General features: G+C 40.0%; 1 protein-coding gene across 3 annotated transcripts in view; it reads left to right on the top strand.

Annotated features, from left to right (window-relative positions):
- The window catches only part of LOC102893172 (core histone macro-H2A.2), a 45,780-nt gene that overhangs the window by 1,128 nt on the left and 23,997 nt on the right, over window positions 1-20,655 (top strand). For 2 of the 3 annotated variants that reach the window (XM_025049340.1, XM_006915556.3), the window contains exon 2: window positions 18,671-18,900. In XM_025049340.1, coding sequence (XP_024905108.1) covers window positions 18,729-18,900 — 172 coding nt within the window. In that variant the 5' untranslated portion in view covers window positions 18,671-18,728. Of the gene's footprint in view, window positions 1-4,243; window positions 4,308-18,670; window positions 18,901-20,655 lie in introns of all 3 variants that reach the window. The other variant, XM_015592243.2, reaches the window with a different exon arrangement.

Below are 20,655 nucleotides of genomic sequence, written 5' to 3'. Positions count from 1 at the left end.
AGGAGGCTGGGGCCTGGCACTCCCCTCCGCTTCTCTTTCCGGGGCGCCCGGTGCCGACGCGCGCCGCGCTTTCCCCGGGAAATGGCGGCCCCTGCACGGCTCGCTTGGGGCAGTCCCGGGTTCCCGCTTTGCGCGGGAAAAAATAATAATAAGGAAAGGAGGAATGAAAGTAAAGTGGTTGCGACGCAAGTTAAGGCTGCGCCGGGCGCCAGTCGTGGTGCTAATCGTGTGTGGGGCGCGGCGGGCGGGGACCGGCCCTGCCTCCCGGGGCTCTCAGCCCGCTCTCGAGGAGCACCCTAGTTACAGCCTAAATCGCGCCCGTGCGTGTCTTTCCCCACCTTTCCTCGTGGGGGCGCCCTCCGATCCTGCCCTCTTTGTTCCACACAACAATGGCCAAGAGGGAATTGAGCCCACGAAGGGCCAAATGCGCCTCCTCTAGGGGTTTCCAGTCTCTGAAATGGGCCGCCGCAGGTTTGACTTAGGCCCGGTTACTGCTAATAAGAGGGGAGAGAAGAAATGGGTTGAGAAACCAAAGCACGGGTCCATATGTGTTTGAGGTGGTGCAGTGAGAACCACGGCCCTATGGTAAAAGGCACTTTCTGTATTTCAGCAGCGCTGGTGAACCGAGATATCAGTCCAGCCTCGGCCAACCCAGGGGAATTCAAAACAGGGCCCAGGTCTAAGAGTCCCAGACCTCAGGAGCCCATCCCCCTAAAGGCAGTCAATCCACCATAGCAAATGGTTTCCTCGCTTTTCTCATTTGTGTTTGTGTCGAAATAAAATTGTACCCTCGCAGGGCTGCACAGTTGCTACTGAAACAGTTCAATCCGTTAAAGAAATAGAAACATTCTTAAGAGCGGAAATGTGCCTTCGTTTATGTTGTTTCTTATCTAGGACCAGTTCCTTTGTGAAACACACTAAGCTACACATAATTCTCAATGCGTTCATTCTTAACTGGAAGTTATCTCTTACCCCTTTGGAAAACTTATTTTCAAGTAAATGTTCAGAGTGCCAAGATTTGGAATGCTAAAATTATCATGTCAATAAATAAAGGCACCGCCTCGGGGGGAAAAGTTTCTCTTGAATTGTGTAATTCACACCTTTAAAACCTCTTTCCTGTATCTAAATTTCTTTTAAAAACATGCCCAGTTCGCCACTCGAGTTTTCCCTACCCTGTCACAGTTCCTCCTCACCTGGTTCCATTTATTGCCATGTTTCAGACATTATTAATGGTTTCCTCTATGTCAAAACTCTACAAAAGAATTTACCTCCATGGATCCAGAATGTTCCAAAGATCCTGACCTTACTCCCTCACCATTCTATCTTCTATCTAGTTCCCAGGGATTCTGAGGCGCCTTTAGTCTGCTCTTTCCCAGTGGGTGGTACACCCTGCTAGCTATTGTCTGAGACAACCAGGTCTGTTTTCACTGCCTCCTGCCAGCAAAGCAGGAGGGAATCCTGTCTTAGGCAACTTTAAATGAAAGATATCTGTAACTTGGTCAGGGGGAGTGATGTGCAAAAATTCAACCAACTTTCTTAAGAATGTTTTTCATTCTTAAGAAATAACCTCAAAGTTAGATACAATCTTGGTAAATGCTTTTGAAGTGTGTTTTGCAGAGATTAATTAGCAGAGAACTTATGGTTAGAGATCATTCAACAAACCCTTATTGAACACCAATTATTAAATATCTCTGAATGAGGGGATATATGCAAATATGAGGTTGCCATGAACGTGCTCTCAGAGAGCTTTCAACCCCGAGCCTAAGAGATAAACCATATATATGCAGGTTAAAACAAGGTAAAAAGTGATTGATATTGGCAAGCTGGTGGGAAAATAGGTACTTGCACATACTGCCGACAGGTGTGTAAATTGATAGAGCCAATTTGGAGGGCAGTCTGACACTATTCGAATTAATAATGTGCACCTTCTGTGACCCAGCAATTCATATCTTGGTATGTGTCCTAGAGAAACAGACACATTGTGCACAGATTATGTAATTCCCTGACATTACAGAGTTTTGGTAGCTCTGAACTTGAAAACACCTCATGGCCATCAACAGGGAAAGGCTAAGTAAACTCTGGTATAGCTATCTTCTGGAAAATAAGGCAGCAATTAAAAAGAATGAAATAAGTCTATCTATACTGAGACAGAAAGGTCACCAAGACATAGTATTAATGAAAAAAGCAAATCGCAGAAGCGTACATACTGTATGGTACCATTTATGTGAAAATAAAATTAAATTGAATTTGTAACTAACAAAACTTACATAAATGGGCAAGGAGGGTGTGGAACAAGAAATCCACTAAAAGAGACAAGAATTGGAGGAACTCTTGAGTTGTCATATTATTTATACCCATTTATAACCATGGTTATAATATTTGAAATTTTGAATATATTGCTTGGATAATTAAATACAATTAACAATTTAAAAATGATTGATAATGTGTAATAAAACTCAAAATGTCACAACAATTTTTAAAAGGAGAATAGAATTCTAGGCTGAAAGGGAGGGATTGTGCTAGGGGAAGGGAGACTAGACAGGTAGAAGGAAACCTGATGCAGGCACAGAGCTCCAGCTAGTTCCTCCTCTTTCAACAGAATTATGTAAATTCCCTTGCAAGGCTGAGTCTTGGCCTGCCCTGCCAAAGTTCAGATTGAGGAGTGAACTAAATGAACAATTCACCATTTCTTTCATCACTATGATTCTATAAATGTCTTAAATTAGATTTAGAAGAAAAAAAAAACGAACCAGTAGAGGATGAGAAGTCTAACAACGGTATTGGAAGGTGATGTTTTTAAAAGGATGGGGACTTTTTTTTTCTCCTGGATGCACACTGGGATGTATGTTGGCAATTAGATTGGAGGGAGAGAGAAGTGTTGAGAAGATAATTCGTTTCCTAAAATATATCACAAAAAGAACCCCAAACGGCTTTCGAAAGAAATATTTAAGGCTGGTTTCATTTATTCATTCACTCGCTTAAGGAATATTTACTGAATGTAGATTGTGTATGTAACACTATGCTAGGTGCCATGGGGGATGAAACCTGCAACAGAGTGTAGGAAAACAGTCCCAGACTGGGGTTCGAGAAGTGGGTGTAAGGGTGCTGGTTCTAGATCTGGTCTCACCCAGACTGTGTGGCCATTGACAAGTTGTTTAATGACCACTGCCCCTCCCATGCCACACCTTTTATTGTGGCTGAAATTAGGGGAAACTAAATGATTGATCACTCAAGTCCCTCTCAATCTCAGATTATGATTTTGTGAAATCCTATGATTCTAACATTGTGATGATTATAAATTCTCAGGCAGACGGAATTTGGGAAATATAGGATTAGATGAGGAGGACCCCAAAAGCGCCCAGCCTTGGGAAAAACAAAGTATTCCCTCTCAGGGAGGTTCTCAGTATGTTATATGGCTCTCAGAGTTTTCCCAAGGTTAAAATTTTATTATCACCCTGTTACACCAGTTCCTAAAATCAGTAAGGGAAGTAGAAAGATGTTGCTGAATTTTAAACCTCGTGTTATCGTACACAGAACATGAAGCACTCTAGTTTTCCAGTACAGCTGACCCTTGAACAACATGGGTTTAAGTTGCACAGGTCTACTTATATGTGGAATTTTTAAAATAAATACTGTAAATGTATTTTCTGTCAACGTAAGAATGTCCAAACATGTAGAGAATTTTTTTGAGTTTATTTGAGCCAAACAGGGAACACACCTGGAAACAAGATCTCAACAGACTGAGAAAATGCTCCAGTCACACTTCCTTATGATTTTCTTAATAATTTTTTCTCTAACTTACTTTATTGTAAGAATATAGCATATTATATATATATATATATACACACATATATACATATATACACATATATATGTCATAAAACAAGTGTTAATCGACTTTATGTTATAGGTAAGGCGTCTGATCAACAGCAATCTATTAGTAGTTAAATTTGGGGGAGAAAAAGTTATATGCAGATTTTCAACTGCACAGGAGGTTGCAGCCCCTAACCCCAGCATTGCTCAAAGGTCAACTGTAGTGTTTTTAAAGTGGAGGGACAATGTTAGCCTGCATTCCATGAAAATAACTCTCTAAAACTTTTGTGGAAATGTCAATGGAAATAATAGCCAATGTTTATTAAATGCCTACTACCTGCCAGGTACTGTTCTAAGTACTTTATATGTATCAACCTATTTAATTCTTATTAAGTGTATTAAATAAGATACTTTCATACACATTTTACAGAAAAGAAAAGAGAGGTTAAGAACATGCTCAAGGTCACCTACCACACAACTGATGGATGGTGAAGGTAGGATTCCAGCCCAAACAACTTCACTTCTCAGCCCTATATCCTTAAGTCTGTGTGATAAGAACAAGGAGCTGCCAGCATTCCACTGACTCTCAGATTATTTTAATATTAGTATATGCCAACTTTTATTTTAAAACTCCTTATTTGCATCGCTGTTCTACCTATGTCAGATAAAAGATAAAAGCATCAGATTGAGCCACATACTTTAAACCATCTTGTCACAGTGTCTTAAATGAGATAAATTTGGTGGTTTCTCTGAAGCCTTTAATGTTCTTTTATCCATCTCACCATCCATCATACTTTGCCCGATTTATTTGACTGGCATTGCCAATTTGGACTTGGAATGGAGTAATTCAAGTCAGAATTCTTATGCTTTGACAGAAATGTGTGTGCAAATATGTGTGGGACCATCAGCCTCGGTACGGGGACATGGACTCGAGCTGATTCTGTGATATCAGAAGAATTAGCTACAGCAACCATATTGTTTGGCCCAGAATTGGGGTACATGGTCTGACTAAAGATTTGAGGGTTGTCTCTGGATGAGAGGCAGTCCTGATGATATAGTTTAGATGCCTAAATCTGAGGTGTTCCCATGACTACAGGACAAAATGTAACAAAATAAAATCAAACTTACCCTAGAAAACCCAGGCCCTATGTTTACTGGCCTGGCACTGCTAATAGTATAGACACAGAATTACATGACTTGGTTGTTGTGCTGCCTTCATTGTTCAATAACGCCATCAAAATTAAATAGTGGTATAGACTACATTTTAAAAAAAAAAAAAGAATTCCAAGAGCTTATACAACACACAACATAAACTTTTAGATCGGATGATAATTAACTGGGTTCCCCACCACGGTGCTAAACTTCAAAATTGATTAGTCTTCCAGAAATTCAATGAACTCAAGTGTTGCACTCTTGCTACTAAACTGGATTTTCACCTCAGCTGTTCTGTAGAGAACAATTAGATTATTGTCTTGGGGTGAAGAGGCAGTCCCATAAACAAATAAAGCAGAGTTTCCAGGCCCAGTTTTTCTTTTCTGTGGTTATTATAGGTGATGAAATAGTGACTTCAAAGGAAAGATGTGACTTGATTCTACCCAGTTGTTCCATCTCTATGAATGTAACAGATGGGAGGAGGGGTCAGAAGGAGTGACATTTTGAGCATCTTTGTAGAATAGCAACATCTTTCATGTTGCAGGGGTCCTCAGAGGTCAACTGGTACACTGGTTCTCAGGTGGAGCTCCCCAGAGTCCAGAGTTCCTCAGAGGCCCAAGGCAGGAAAGGAGGGTATCAAGCCATTGAGATTCCCAGGCACCTCCCCTCTCCAACCAACACAGTTCCCCTTCCTTCCATCTGTTTTATATATTACAGCTCCTGAAAGGTTTTATTTGAGCAAAAGAGAGGTTCTGAACAACCAGCTGATTTGCCTAAGGGCCACAGCTCACACACCCTCTGGTCCACTACACCTTCCATTCTACCACTATGATCCCTTCTAGAGGTCTAGCTGGTTCCACCCACAGATGTAATGACACGGTGCGGCTGGTGGTTGCCCTTACTTGGTGCAGCTAATACAATGTGCCAGGGCCCAGGGGCTGTAGGAGACCCACAGAGATGACCAGGGAGCGATACTGCCTGTCACCCGCATGGAACACCGCAACTAAAGCCACAGCTTCGCACTTCCTGAGGACTGACAGTAAAGAAAACAGGGTAGGGAGGAGCAGGCAGGGGGAGGGATGGAGAAAGAGTGGTCCTGGGGCAGCTGTCTCTGCTTAGAGCACAGAATACGCTAGCTTTGAGAGTCCACAACTGGTCCCCAGTTTCCCAGCAGTCATGGACATCTCTGGGGCTACAGCCCACCTGCTCTCTGGTATTGGTACGCTCACTCCCACACCCAAAGGGAGCTCCCGGATCCCCTCACTTCCACCTGAAAAGCTCCTCTTGGCTCAGACAGAGCCAGTGCCCTGCTCAGAAAAGCAAGACGGACCACTGTTTATAGCAATAAACCTCACTACTAACTTGAAACTCAGATTTTGAGGAAACAGAATAGCTTGCCCACTAATCTTATTTGTCAGTTCCCAAAAAGCAAAAAGACAAGAGAACAGGCTGGCCCCAGTGAGGGGTTTTGTTTTTATTTTGTTTTCCATAAATAAATAGATTCAAGAAGATAAACTGGTTCATTTTCTCCTGGGATGCATTGCTGTAATTCTGACTCGAGGAGAACTAGTTATTTTTATTCATTCATCTACGTTCATTTCTCATCCAACTAGTACCCACAGATGGCCAAATATATTTAAAATAGAAAATTCTATAAGGCTAATAAAAAGGAAACACAATGTATGTCAACAGCTTGTACTTTTCTCTTTTAAAAAAGTAGTTCAGGTTCAACAAAGATAAAGTGTGTTAAAAGTCATTGTATACTCCAGTAGCAGCAGATAGCCTAATCTACTCCATATCTGCTCCCATCTTAAATTCTGCTCCCTTTTAGAATGCCCAAGATGGGCACACATTCTCTGCCTCTGAATTATAAAGAATGTACTGGCAGTTGAGCTTCCCGCTAGATCATTTCAGGACATGACTTGAAATACTTTTTAAAAAGGGAATGATTTGTAATCCAATGGTATAATTTAAATAAATCGGGTTCATGCTTGGTTCTAACGTTCATGGATGGTTAATTTGGTTAATTTGATCCACGTGTCACTTTGATGAAATTGCATTTGATAGAGCTCTTTACATTATAAATAGTTAATGTGCTTTAACAGATATGATGATAAAATTATTGACTATTCTCATTCACTTAAAGGTGGCCTTGGAAGAAAATGGTTTGGAAAGTATTACTTGTACAATAATGATTTGCCCTTGGAGTTCATAAATGGAAGTGTAATAGAGCAAGTGATTTAGCTAGTATTACTGAAAATGGTTTTTACAGCTACAAAATAATACTAACAAACTATTATTATTTTAATACAGTACTTAGGGTAACACACCAAAATATATTAGAATTCTACTAGTTGTAAGCCTAAGAGATTTTTTCATACCCTTTAAAAATGTATTTCTATACATAGTTAATGTATTTATATTGAATTCCCTTATGTCCTACCTAATTTTATTTAATTTCATTTTATTCTCTCAAAGGATAATTTCCATCTGACAGAGTAAAGATGCTTCATTGCAGTGTCTACTTTGTTTTTTCATAAATATTTACAATATAAAATATTCTGAAGCATGATACTACAGATTAGGGAAATAGCATGGGGACTAAAAATGAATAAGTTGAATACATTTTGACAATTTTAAAATGGTAAACGAATCCATTAGGGGATGACACTGAATTTCATGTTCATGTACACTTCAAAGTTCTTTTTAAATTTATTCCATCATTAAAAAGCTATAAGACCTCTTATTTTTAGATGTAAAATAGTATACATATGAAAGCATTTTGATTTGTATACTTCTACAGAGAATAATCTCAAAGAGAACTTTATTTTTTAATTAAAAATGATTGGGGTGACATAGATTAATAACATTAAATAAGTTTCAAGTGTACGACAGTATGTCATATATATATTGCATTTTGTGTTCACCACCCAAAGTTAGATTTCCTTCCGTCACCAAATATTTGACCCCTTTAACCCCTATATCTTCCCTCTCCCCCTTTCTCTCTGGTAACCAGTAACCCACTGTCTGTGTCCATAAGTCTCAAAGAGAACTTTAAAATAAGCTGTCTTGTAATTCCAAATCCTTTGTCAAGGTGGATCGTCAGGCCAGCCAAACCTCACCTGTGATAGGCTGGCCTATAATGATTGCTCTCAGTCTCGACTGACTACTCTCTCTTTTTTAAAAGCCACTTTGCAGAAGCTTGACAACAGAAAAAAAAAATAGTTATTTAAATCAGGATTGCTGGCAGCTTCTAATGGACCACCTTGCTGATTGTCTAGAGTTTGTTAAGCTCCTCATCGGTTTACATACAATAAAAATTTCAGGAAGTTGCGTGATGCCTGAAAAAGATGGTTTATTCTTCATCAGCTCTTTATGCTTGGGAAAGAACTGATTTAAATTAAAAGAAAATATTGGTCTAAGGAAACCAGACTATTTTATCTTTGTGAAAGCAGTCAGTGTATTAAGTAAAGTTTGCTGCTCCCACCAACAGTAGTTCATTCAATCAGGATTAAGATTTTTTCTTTCTTTTCTCTCCTCCCAGAATTACAGTATAATTTTAAATATTGTTTATAGGAACTCCGTATGTGCTACAATCATACAAATACACGCTGAATTTGATTCTATTATATTAATGAGTCTTATACAATCTCTTGCTACAAAATTTTATATTCCTCAATTATCTCAAGACCAATTAGTTACCAATGACTCACCTGGTGATGAAAGTGATCTAAATTTTTCAATATGACATTATTATTCAATTATAAAACAGTTGAGATTTTTCTCTTTGTCAGCATACACATTTCTAGGCTAATTCCCAAATGACGTTTGTTAAGATGTTAAATTAAAATGACACTTTGAGTTTCCAGTTCAAAATGAGGGACTGAACATGTGTTTTCTAGCTCTGGAGCCCCCCAAAAATAATGGTAAAGAAATACAAAGAAAATAAACACTTAATAACAAAGGGGCAGGGGCTGGTATTGGTCATCAGCAGATAGGAGATTTCAGCAAATTTCTGGAAGACTGAAAGTGCATGAAACTGTGGACAACATCACAGGGAAAGCCACAGCTAAGAATTAGAGCACAAGGGAGCTGCGCTAGAGTGGGAAGTGGGGAGTCAGTGACGGTCTGTCTCCAGAACAGCTAGATGAGTCCTCCTCTCTCCCTCCTCTATTCCTAGTAGAGTTTCTGGCAATCTGGCATTTATTCCTCAAACTAACAATCCAGATGTCCTTTCTAACGAAATTGAACAACTACATATTAGGTGTAGAACTTCTAGGATGAATATAGCTCCAAAAAGTAAAGCTCCTTCATTCTGGCATTCAGAGGTTCTCAGTTGCCAATGGCGCACTCTACAGTGATGCCTGCTAATTGGCATGCCCTGCACAAGCACGCAGAGCTCTCAAACAGGAACTATGCCTACCAAACAATAGTTGAGGAAAGCTTCTCTATTTGCATATAATGGTCAACTTTGTCTTTCATTCTTAAATATCAGTGTATAACCAAAGATCACCAGATATTTAAGGAAAGCCAACATGGAAGAGAAAGATGAAAACATATACATAGGACAACTGGTTGGGTAAAATAATTTAGAGAACAGAAGATAACGTAAACACATCCTAACTAGTTTCAGAGAGATTTGAATATACAGTGCATTCATAAAAGAACAGGATGCTACGAAAAAGGAACAAAGGACAAGAAAGAGCTCTTGGAAATTAATAATATGATTACCAAAATTACATATTAAAAGTACTGAAAAAAAAGAAGGAAAGGTATGAGACTTGGAGGAGCAATCCAGAAGATCAAATACTTGGTTTACAGGCATCCCAGTAAGAGACAAGTGAAGAGAAAAGTGGGAGAAATAGAGATGAGGAAAAACAGATATAAAACAGAAAATTCCCAGAATTATGAAAGACACATCTTGTGATTGAACAAGTTTATGGCCAAGTGCTGAACAGGACGAATGCAATAGGAGAGGACCCACACCTAGAGACACATCTTTGTGACATTTTAGAACATAAAGAGAAAATCTGAAAGCTTGGGATATAGAGCACTAAACTTATCTGTAACACTTGATGCTAAAAACAATAGCTCAGTGGCTTCAACATGTTGAAGCAAAATGATTTTGATGCTAAAAATTATATACCCCACCAAATGATCATCCAAAGATCATTCAATGAAGACAGTTCTATTTCTGTAAGAAAACAAAGTTCACTTCTCTATAGAGTTACATGAGGTGTATCACCAGTAAAACAAGCGAGAAAGCCAAGAAAGAGGAAGCCATGGGATTGGGGATGAACCGAGAAGACAGTCCCAGGATGACCACAGGGTAAAACAACCATTCCACGTTGGAGCTCGGAGGGCTTCAGGATAAATGTCTCTGAGAAGGAAGTGGCCCCTACAAAGAACTACATGATTGAGAAGCTGAGTGATATTTAGGATATAATAAAGACACATTTCTCTTTTGTAAACAAGAGCAAGGAAAAATACAGTTGATTCTCATTATTTGTGGATTCCGTATTTATAAATTTTCCTACTTGCTAAAATTTATTTGTAACCCCCAAGTCAATACATTACTTATGGTGCTTTTGCTGTCATTCAAGGATATGCACAGAGTCTACAGCCATGCCACCCTGTCTGACCCTGTCTGATCACGGAAGCTAAGCAGGGTCAGGCCTGGTTAGTACTTGGATGGAAGACTACCTAGGAAGACAAGGTGCTGTAGGCATAAAAAATAAGGGATTGTAAACTGACAAGGTCCTTGCAATCTGTGAGGTCAACCAAAGGTTGCCTTGCCTAAAAAAAAAAAAAAAAAAATGATGCACAGAGCAGCAAAAAATTTGAGCCATTCATTGCACACCTTTCCAGCTAAGGTCAAACAAGGCCACACTCTGCCTTCTTGTTTCATCTCTCACACAATAAACCAGTCTTTTTCATGGTCTACTTAGTGCCACATTTTTCACATTTTTGTGCTTTCTCTTGGTGACTTCACTTTAAAATGCACTCCCACCCCCACCCCAAGCATAGTCCTGAAGTGCTGTCTAGTGTTCCTAAGCACAAAAAGGCTGTGATGTGCCTTATGGAGAAAATACATGTGTTAGATAAGGCTTGTTCGGGTATAAGTTGTAGCGCTATTTGCCATGAGTGCAATGTAAATGAATCAATAATACATATTAAATAAGATGTCTTTAAACATACATAAAACAACGGTATGTATTGATTTATTGACGAAAAAAGTTGACTAGAGGCTCATAGCAACCTAATCCTGTTTTCCCTAGGAGCAAGTAGTTGACTATTCACTAATCCTGTATTCCTGGCTACTTAATAAGACCCCCCCCACACACACACACACTTATCCACAGGAGGTATATTCCAACATCCCCAGTGGATGCCTAAGACCATGGATAGAACCAAATCCTATATATACAGTAAGTCATCACTTAACATCTTTGATAGATTCTTGGAAACTGTGACTTTAAGTGAAATGATGTATAATGAAACCAATATCGCCACAGGCTAATTGATACAAATTAGAGTTAACTTCCTAAGGCATCATTCTGTTCACAAATATATCACCAAACTTCTAAGTAAAGACCCAAAACACTTCTAATATTAAACATTGAAATAAATGTGAGCTATACATACATTTAAGAAAAATTCATATAACAGGTAAGATCATGATTTTCCAACCCGCTTATTCTAGTTCAAAGTTGCGGGGTACCTGGGAGCCTCTCTCCCGGCAGCTCAGGGTCACAAGGCAGGCACCCACCCTGGACAGGATGCCTTTCCATCACAAAGGCACATCACATCCACAGCTCACTCAGACTGGGACAACTTAGACACACTAGCTCACCCTGCGTGCACATCTTTGAGGTGCAGGAGGGAACTGAAGCCCCAGAGAAAACCCACACAGATGGGGGAGAACATGCAAACGCTACACGAATGGTGGTCCCAGACAGGAATTGATTCTTTTTCTCATCAACATTATAATAAAATGATTATCTGAGGACCTGCTGTACTGTGTTTTTTCCTGTATATACAATACCTTTTCTTCGTATAGGCTCAGTGCTTTCTGGTGCAACATGTTGCTGTCAGTCATAACATGTTTTCTGATCACGTCTTCCACCCTCAAATTTAATGCCTTTTCCGTCTTCACTAAGCACTTACACACTGTAACTATAACTTTTGCAGTTTGAGATGTGACAGCAAAACTGGCATAAATTTATTTTTTCCTTCACAATTTCACTAATAGAAGATTCATTCTACCATAGATCTTCACAAGCTCAGTGTATGATTATTTTTTTTTAAGTCAAGAACTTTCACCTTTTCACTTGAAAGAAGCAGTTTATGACTTCTCTTTGGCATATGTGAATTGCCAGCATCTCTACTTTTGCACTTTGGAGCCATTATCAACTAAAATTATAGTTACTTAATCACAAGCACTGTGATACTGCGACAGTCGATCTGATAAGCAAGATGGCAGCTACTGCATGACTAGCGATGCGGGGACCATATTCAGTGTGGAGACACTGGACAAAGGGATGATACCTGTTTTGAGCAGGAAAGCGAGAAATGGTGCGAGAGATCACGCTACTTAGATCGGCACACAATTTAAAACCTATGAACTGTTTATTTCTGGAATTTTTTATTTAATATTTTTGGATCCAGGTTGTCCATGGGTAACTGGAACCACAGAAAGAGAAACCGCAGATAGGGGGGTAACTACTGTACTGCACATAATGTGAATCAACTGTAATTAGTAACTTGGAGGGGGCCAGTTATACAAGAGGGACATGAAGCCAAGTAAAATGTGGATGATTTTGAACATTTTCAGAACAAAGAATAAAATCGAATCCACTTCTTGATACCAAGACACAAGGGTCCTAGTGTTGGACCACAGAAGGAAACGTGATGCTAGCACCCCTTTCAATTCTGAAGGGAACAGTATTTACAAAGTCTTAATCATATAAATGCTGCTTATGGGCATTTAATTTCCAGAATAAACCTAGAGACAAAATGAAGATCTCATCGTAATTACAGAACAAAGTATAAATGTTATGAATTGGGACAATGGAAAGTATGGCTTCCATTGTAAATGTTATGTAAATGTTATGTAATGTTATGTTCCAGTATAAATGTTATGAATTGGGACATTCACCAAGACAGAGGTAGAAATCCAGAGGGAAAGTAGGGAGGAGAGGACCAGAGAGAGATTAGGGCATGAAAATCCTCGTCTTATGTAACAGTGACTCCAGAGATGATACCTAAAGTTGGTGGAGTCAGAAATAGAGATTGAAGTGTATCGTTTAACATTTTCAAGGTAATCAATGAAGGAAATAAAAATGAAAATATACTGTTAACAATTAGAAAAGAGAGGAGGAAAAGAGTGATTAAGTTCTCATCCTTCTTAGATAGGCAGAGATAGAGACTGTCTAAAAGTGAAAATCGGGATGTAGAGGTATAAACAGAATTTTAGAAGTAACCAGCAGAACTCAAATTAAAAGTTATTATGTGGAATGACCTCTAGAAGTGAGATTGCGGTACAAAGAGTGGAACTGGAGTCTGGTGCTTTTCATTTTATGCGTTTCTTTACCTTTCTGCTTCATTTTACTATATGCAAATATCAGTTAGATTTAAAAATAAACTCAAAATTTTAAATAACTCCTTTAACTTCCTTGTTTTCCTTGCTTCAGGGTGACCTTGAGCAAGTCATAATTACACATTTTAGCTTGTTGGTGGGCTCTACAGTAGGCCATAGCAGAGAAGTTCCCAAACTTTCTCAGGTCACAGAGAACTTAAGTGTCTCAGTCATTTTTTCTCGGAGCCCCTCAGCCAGAAGAAATGGCTGTCCACTACATTAATAAGTAGTTAAGTCCACACAACTTAATAAATGCTTATGTCCTAACAATTTAACAGATGTTTGAAAAATAATTAGCACAGGACTTAGAAAAAAAATTTATCCCATTCTTAAATAACCATGATGAATTACAAATAGGATGTGTGTACCTGTTGGGCACTGTACAATTTCTCAAACCTTAGGATCAGATTAGACATTGGCACTCATTTTCTGTTCCACATTGATTTTCACTCAGCACTTGCTTTTAATCAAAGCAACAGCCAAAACCTCTGCTTTGCAAAGATATGGAATCATCAAAATTAAGATAGTGCAAACTACTATGAACCACTAGTAGAACCACTATGTGGAATGAGATGGTAGTTGTGGGGTCCAGCAGAGTTTGAGTATCGTATTTTTTCGAAAGCTTAAACGTTCACTGATGTATCCCAGGGTGCCTTGAATCACAGTTTGGGAACCACGTCTCTAACTTCTATTTGAAATTTTATTATGGTTTGTCATGAAACTTTATTGAGGACAATGGCCATATATTTCCCACACTATCTAATGTAGTTTCTTGTTCAATAATAAGTGCTCCATTAATACTGTCTTTCATTGAATCTATGATGTCAAAGATTGCAAGATGCATGCTGATTTCTAAAGCTAATGTTTTTTTAAAAGAGTATCATAAAATCAATGAATCTGCAGTTATTTGAATAGGCTGGTGTGAATTTATTGTCTATGTCTGAGTCAATGCTGCAATTTAATATTTACCCTTGTGATATCTGTAAAATCAAACTTTATGGGCTTAAAACCCGACCATAGAAATAAGTCCTAAAACAGTGGGGTTCAAATATGCCCTCTTCCTCAGCACACACAAAGCCAGTTTTGTTTTTCCAACTGCTGTGCTCCTGGAGGTAAAAGGGAATGAGCAGGCAACACCTCCTTCCCCCTCCCCTGAGTTTTGAGTTTTATTTTCCTGTCCCTTACCGTTAACATGATTAAAACTCCCATTCACTTTGCAAGTAATTACAAGACTTTATACCTTGGTCTTTATACCTTTATACCTATAGCATATACCTTGGTTATTTTTGGTCCTTCAGATATGAAAGGACAGGTATGTTGCAGATCTAGGTTGTGTCTGATCCGGTTCCCAATTCCTCTTAAGAACCCTAGAGACTCCTGGAGGATAGGGCCACATGAGGATGGCCATGTGACCTCCACATAGTGCCTATAACCACTGGAAGCCCATATTATTTCTTCAAACGTGTGAACAGACATAATGTACTAGAATCCTTAAGCTTTACTTAATTAGAGCAAAATTTGTTTTATAGCAGAAGGTAAATAAATGTAAACATTTAAATGTTAGTCTGATGGAAACATATTTCACATTGCAGTAGTTCTTTTCTCTTTACATGAGTAGCCCTACACACATTCAGATTCACAGGAAGTAGATAAAAACTTCAAGTTTTTATCTCTTGACTTCTCAAGAATGGATAGAGTCAGGGGAAAGGGTGGCATGGAAAAGAGGGAAGCCAGGAGTTATAATTCCTACAACTGCAGGCAGAGTCTGGCACAGGCTCGGGGGCAAGGGCGGCCTTTAGAAAGCAGGGTCTTCTCTCACATGGTTCCAGGAGGTGAGGAGGCACAGCTCTTCCTGCCATCTGTGAGTTACAGTAGGTGGGATATGCGAGGGCCATCAGCCTTCTCCCTGCTTCCCTAGGTCTGGTTCTTACAATATACAGGGGCGTCCTAGCCCTTGAGGCCAGGAGTTAGGTACCTAGATGCTTAAACGCAGCACAGGGTTTGAAAAGATGAGCTCCCCAGATACAAAGAGCTCTCCAGCCCTGTTAAAGCACATACAGTAGTAATAGTCAGTGTCACACTTAGACTTCAAATGGAGCTCCATCTTCAGCTCTGTCTAAGGCCCTAACCTAGAGGAAAGTCTGGAAGCCAAAGAAAGTTGTTACAGAATGCTATTTGGGGCGATCCTTACATTTTATAATTAGCTGGCATGTTTCTCTATTTGATCTAACCCTGGTTTTCCTTACTTGACTATTTTATCTTCATGAGTGTTTTAGGCATTGATCTCCTGAAGCCACCAGTTTTTCTTCTACTGCTGGTCCTAATTTCCAATTTTTAGGGAAATTTGTGACTCCTTTTGGCTGACTTTGGGAAAGTCTCTAGGTAGCTTTATTCCGCACACCCACTCATTCTCTGGCTATTTTCGTTTGAGGAAATTGGGAGAGGGGAATGAGGGGTCCTATGTCTTCTGTGCTGTGTGCATGGTTCTCTCTGTTGGTAAGAGAGATTGTGACCATCCAGCATGCATCATATCCACTAGGCATGTCCACTCTGTGATGGGCTTTTTAGGTGGTTTCCTTGGCAACCAGATCTATTAATCCTCCCTCCTCCCTCCACTTACCAGTAACTGAAAAAAGCACATAATTGGCTTAGTGGAGTCACCAATACTAATACCTCTTTATGAACCTGCATAGGCTGTTAACGCTTTAAACTCATTTCTTAAAGGGACTAAACTTCTTTTCTAGAACCATTTGAAAGTTGAAAAAATTGGAATGTTTAAGACCAGAAAGGCCTTTAAGATCAATTAGTCACTTCCCTGTTTTACAGATGAGCCCCACACCAGTGACACCCAGAGCTCACATAGCTAGTTATGTAGAAGTGAGGCCACACCCAGGGCTTCCTGTTCTCTGTCCTGGACTCTTTCTACTAAACCAGGAGCCACTTACTTCTATTTTGAACGCTAACCAGCTCGCAAACATGTGCCATGTAGCTCTCGCTGAGGATAAGGACCATTTCACATTGCTTTATGTATCCCCTGTTCCTGGGACAGTGATGACCAACAACGGGTACTCAGGACATTGACTGATGATGAGCCTAAGTTTCTTTACTATAAATTGATGGTCATAATCCTAATATGAAGTTGTGTGCGTCCCCCAAGAGAGGACTTCTATAAGTGGATTTATGAGAATTAGCAGCCTCAGACAGCAGAAGCACAGAAAATACAAAGTTCTAAAAATGGCGATATTGTTTTATCCCTATGCCTCACTGCGAAAGAGGTAATATTCTAAGGCTATTTGCTCATCTTTACTTGTACTTAACTTTGATGAATATCTACATCTGTTAGTGGCAAAACGATACATAAAATGGAAGCATAGTAAATATGTGTAAGCATTTAAAATTAATTTATGTGAAGATGTTATAAAATGCTTCAAACTCACATCCTTCACCAAGGAGATAGAGGGCTTTGAGAATGAGGTTTGTTGTTAATTCCATAGGTTTATATTAAACCCAGTCATAACAGAGTAATCAGATACTTTGGAAAATTGAACTCTATGTTCGTTTTCCCCTCCAGATTAAATAAATCCCAGTTTTGTATCTTTCATATTAGCCATGCATTCATTTCTCACTTTCTTCCATCATATTTTTAGCCACTTTCTTCGGCCTTTTCATTGCCATCTTGACTGTTGGTAAGTTGACCTAGCCAAAATTTGAGATGGCTACCTTAACAGAGAGAACCAATTTCAGTTTATTTTCCATCTCCAAAATGGCCACTGAGAATCATGTTGCCTTTGGGGCAGAGAGCCTTCATTCATTAACACATTTCCTAGAAATTTTCTGGTTCCTTTATTTGGTCCTCCTGCTTGTTTGCCCTTTGCACTTTGCTTTTATTTATTCTGAATTCTATTCCATTCTTTGGTCACAATACTCCCTCAACCAACAGGTTAAGCTCCATTACAATTCTCAGAAGCCTTGCAGAGCCTTTACAGAGACTTTTTCAGAAGTATATAATTATGTTATCTTCACACAGAAAATAGCTTCCTGAAACAACAATGATATATACATGTGTCTCAGTGCATTGTACTGATGTCACCTCTTTGGGTTGATTCTGAAGTTTCTCCCCCAAATCAACCTGAATTCCTTATTCAAAGGAGCAGAAGCTTGGGTCACATCCTAGCTTTTGATTGGATATGTTTGGTTACTCTGCATTAGCATATTCAATAAAATTGTCTCCTGGCATGTTTCTGTTTTTAAGGATGCTGCATTATTGGAAATTTAGAAAAGTGTTTCTACGTAAGACGAGCACATCAGTTGTGAGCTGTTGGGGAAAGCTAACATTATAATAGGCGTGGCCATAATAACTAAGTACTATGGATTAAAATAGGCAGAAGCAAATCAGAGAAAAGAGGAATTGTGTTAGTTTTCTTATTGCTGCTGTAACAAATTATCCCCCAATTTATTCTGTCTTACAGTCTGGAGGTCAGAAGTCCAAAATCAGCTTCACTGGGCTGAAATGAAAGTGTCAGCAGGACTAGTTCCTTCTGGAGGCTCTGAGGGGAGAATTCATTTCCTTCAGTCATGTCACTTACTCACTCTCATCTCCTGCCTCCCTCTCAAAAGGACCTTTGCAATTACATTAGGCCCACTCTGATAATCCTGGATAATCTCCCCATCTTAGGATCCTGAACTTAATCACATCTGCAGAGTCCCCTTTGCCATATAAGGAAACACATTCACAAATGGCTCTGGGGATAATGAAGTGGACATTTTGGAAGCCATTATTCAGCTGACTACAGAACATGACTTCTCCCTCTAGTGACAATTTATTTGGTTTCTGCTGTTGAGGTTGGGCTGGCTTGATGGGGTGAGGACATTTTGTGGGTGGGCCTGCCGGTTGGCCTGCAAAGACTCCATGCCCAGCTCCCTGCCTGCTGTTCCCTGCGGTGGCAACCAGGTCTCAGCTGCCTCCATGGGGCTATCAGGCGTGTCACATGGTGCTCTGGGGCCACACCACTGTTCCTAAAATGTTTGCCAGCCATTGTTTCTCAACCTGCCTTCTTTCCTTTTCAGCATTGTGTAGTGTTGGGAGGTCACTGTGTAAGCAAGCTGAGAGGGAAACTGAGGCAAGATGTCGGGCCGGAGCGGGAAGAAGAAAATGTCTAAGCTGTCCCGTTCAGCCAGGGCTGGTGTCATCTTCCCAGTGGGGAGACTGATGCGTTACCTGAAGAAAGGGACATTCAAGTACCGGATCAGCGTGGGTGCTCCCGTATACATGGCAGCAGTCATCGAGTACCTAGCAGGTAATATGAACACACAGAGCAGGTAACCCGCTCCCATATCCCACCCTCCCCTCAGCTTCTCTCACACCGGCCGGGAGGGGTGCTGTCTCAAGGCTACTGTCGGTGGTAACGGGATTTCAGCTTGCCTGCTTGGCTAAAATCAATTTCTGCAAGCTTTGGGGAGAGAGAGGGCATAAGGACAGATGATCAACACAGGAGGAAGAGAACCCACAATAAAGTGGCTTTTCCAGACCAGCCCTGAAAAAGGTGTGTCTTACTTTAGGCAAATGCAGTATGTAAAAATCTAGGTACCAGAAGAAGAGAAACTACAGGAAGGATGGGGCTTTACTATTTTGTAAAAGGGTGTCTGCACTTCACATCAAAGTCCTCTTTAAACATCGATTCTCCTGGTGTATAAAACCAGGACTCTGTCCATAAGTAAAATTGACCTGAGCATCAAAAGCATCTTCAGTTGGTTCCATGAAGCCAATAATGTTCCAATTTTGCTCTCCTTTACAGAAGTGGTTCTCTGTCTGTAGTAGGTATGTAGGAAATAGTTTCCCATATTGATTGTTAAAATTATTTTTTTATTAAGAGATGAGATTTTTGCTCTTTGTGTACTTTATATATTTGAGTAACTTTCTATTTAGTTTTTTGTTGTTGTTCTTGTTCTTTTATTTAGTTTTTTGTTGTTGTTCTTGTTCTTTTATACTTCACAACTTCAAGGATGCTTTTCTATAAAAAATATAAAAGTAAAAATTTATGTAAATAAGTTCATTAAAGGAGTCGTTTTAGCCATGAACATCAGAGTCTCTGACTTTGCCCAAGGTTAACAAAACCCCAGGCACCAGGGTTAAATCCTTTGGGAAATCTACTGGGAAAAAAGCAACCTCCCCAAACTGTCTACCCAGAAGCTGAGTCCCCTGCAGCCACATAGCATGAAAACCCCCAGGTATGGCAGGGCTGGACCCAGTTTCTGTCCCAGGTCCCTACTCCCTTCCTGCTTTTCCCTCAAGAACAATCTCTTCTTTAAATGCTCCATCCTGTTGTGCCTCTTGGTCCCTGTTGCTCACCAAGCAACGTTACTGGTGAAAGGTCTGCCTTGATTCACCCGTGGAAACCTTCTCCCCCGCCCCCCGACCTTCTGTCAGGAAGACCTTGATACTTTGAGCCTGTCCCTTATTGTGAAATGAAAAGCTTGTTCCTGGACTGAAAGTTTTTTAGGAGGATCGTTTAGGAGGTTGGAGAGGTCTGGAAGGACCTGAAAGTTGATTGCGATTGAACCAAGTGTGATAGAGCAGTGCTTTACGAAGTGGGGGTCACTCTAGGGGTCTTATTGACAAGCTTTGAATGGGGCCTGAGACTGCATTTCTAATGAGTTCCCAGGTGAAGCTGATGATGCTGGTTCAGGGACCACTCAGAGGAGCAAGATGGTAGCCAGTCTTTTAGCAGCAGGCCTAAAAGCTTGGGGAATGCATGTTTAAAATTCAGGCTCCTGGCTGTATCCCTCCCGGGCAGTCTGACTCACTGGTTCTGGGGTAGAACCCAGGAATCTGATGGAAAAATCTACTGGCTCCAGTATGGAGAGGAGGGACTTTGAGAAAGATGAATGAAGCTTTAAAACAACCTCCTAGGTTTCTTTTTTCTTTCTTTCTTTCTTTCTTTCTTCCTTCCTTCCTTCCTTCCTTTCCTTTCCTTTCCTTTCTCCTTTCTTTCTTTCCTTTCCTTTCCTTTCCTTTCCTTTCCTTTCCTTTCCTTTCCTTTCCTTTCCTTTCC

This window comes from Pteropus alecto, unplaced genomic scaffold (genome assembly GCF_000325575.1).
Source record: "Pteropus alecto unplaced genomic scaffold, ASM32557v1 scaffold155, whole genome shotgun sequence".
Taxonomy (NCBI): Eukaryota; Metazoa; Chordata; class Mammalia; order Chiroptera; family Pteropodidae; genus Pteropus; species Pteropus alecto.
This window is presented reverse-complemented; position numbering and strand designations above follow the sequence as displayed.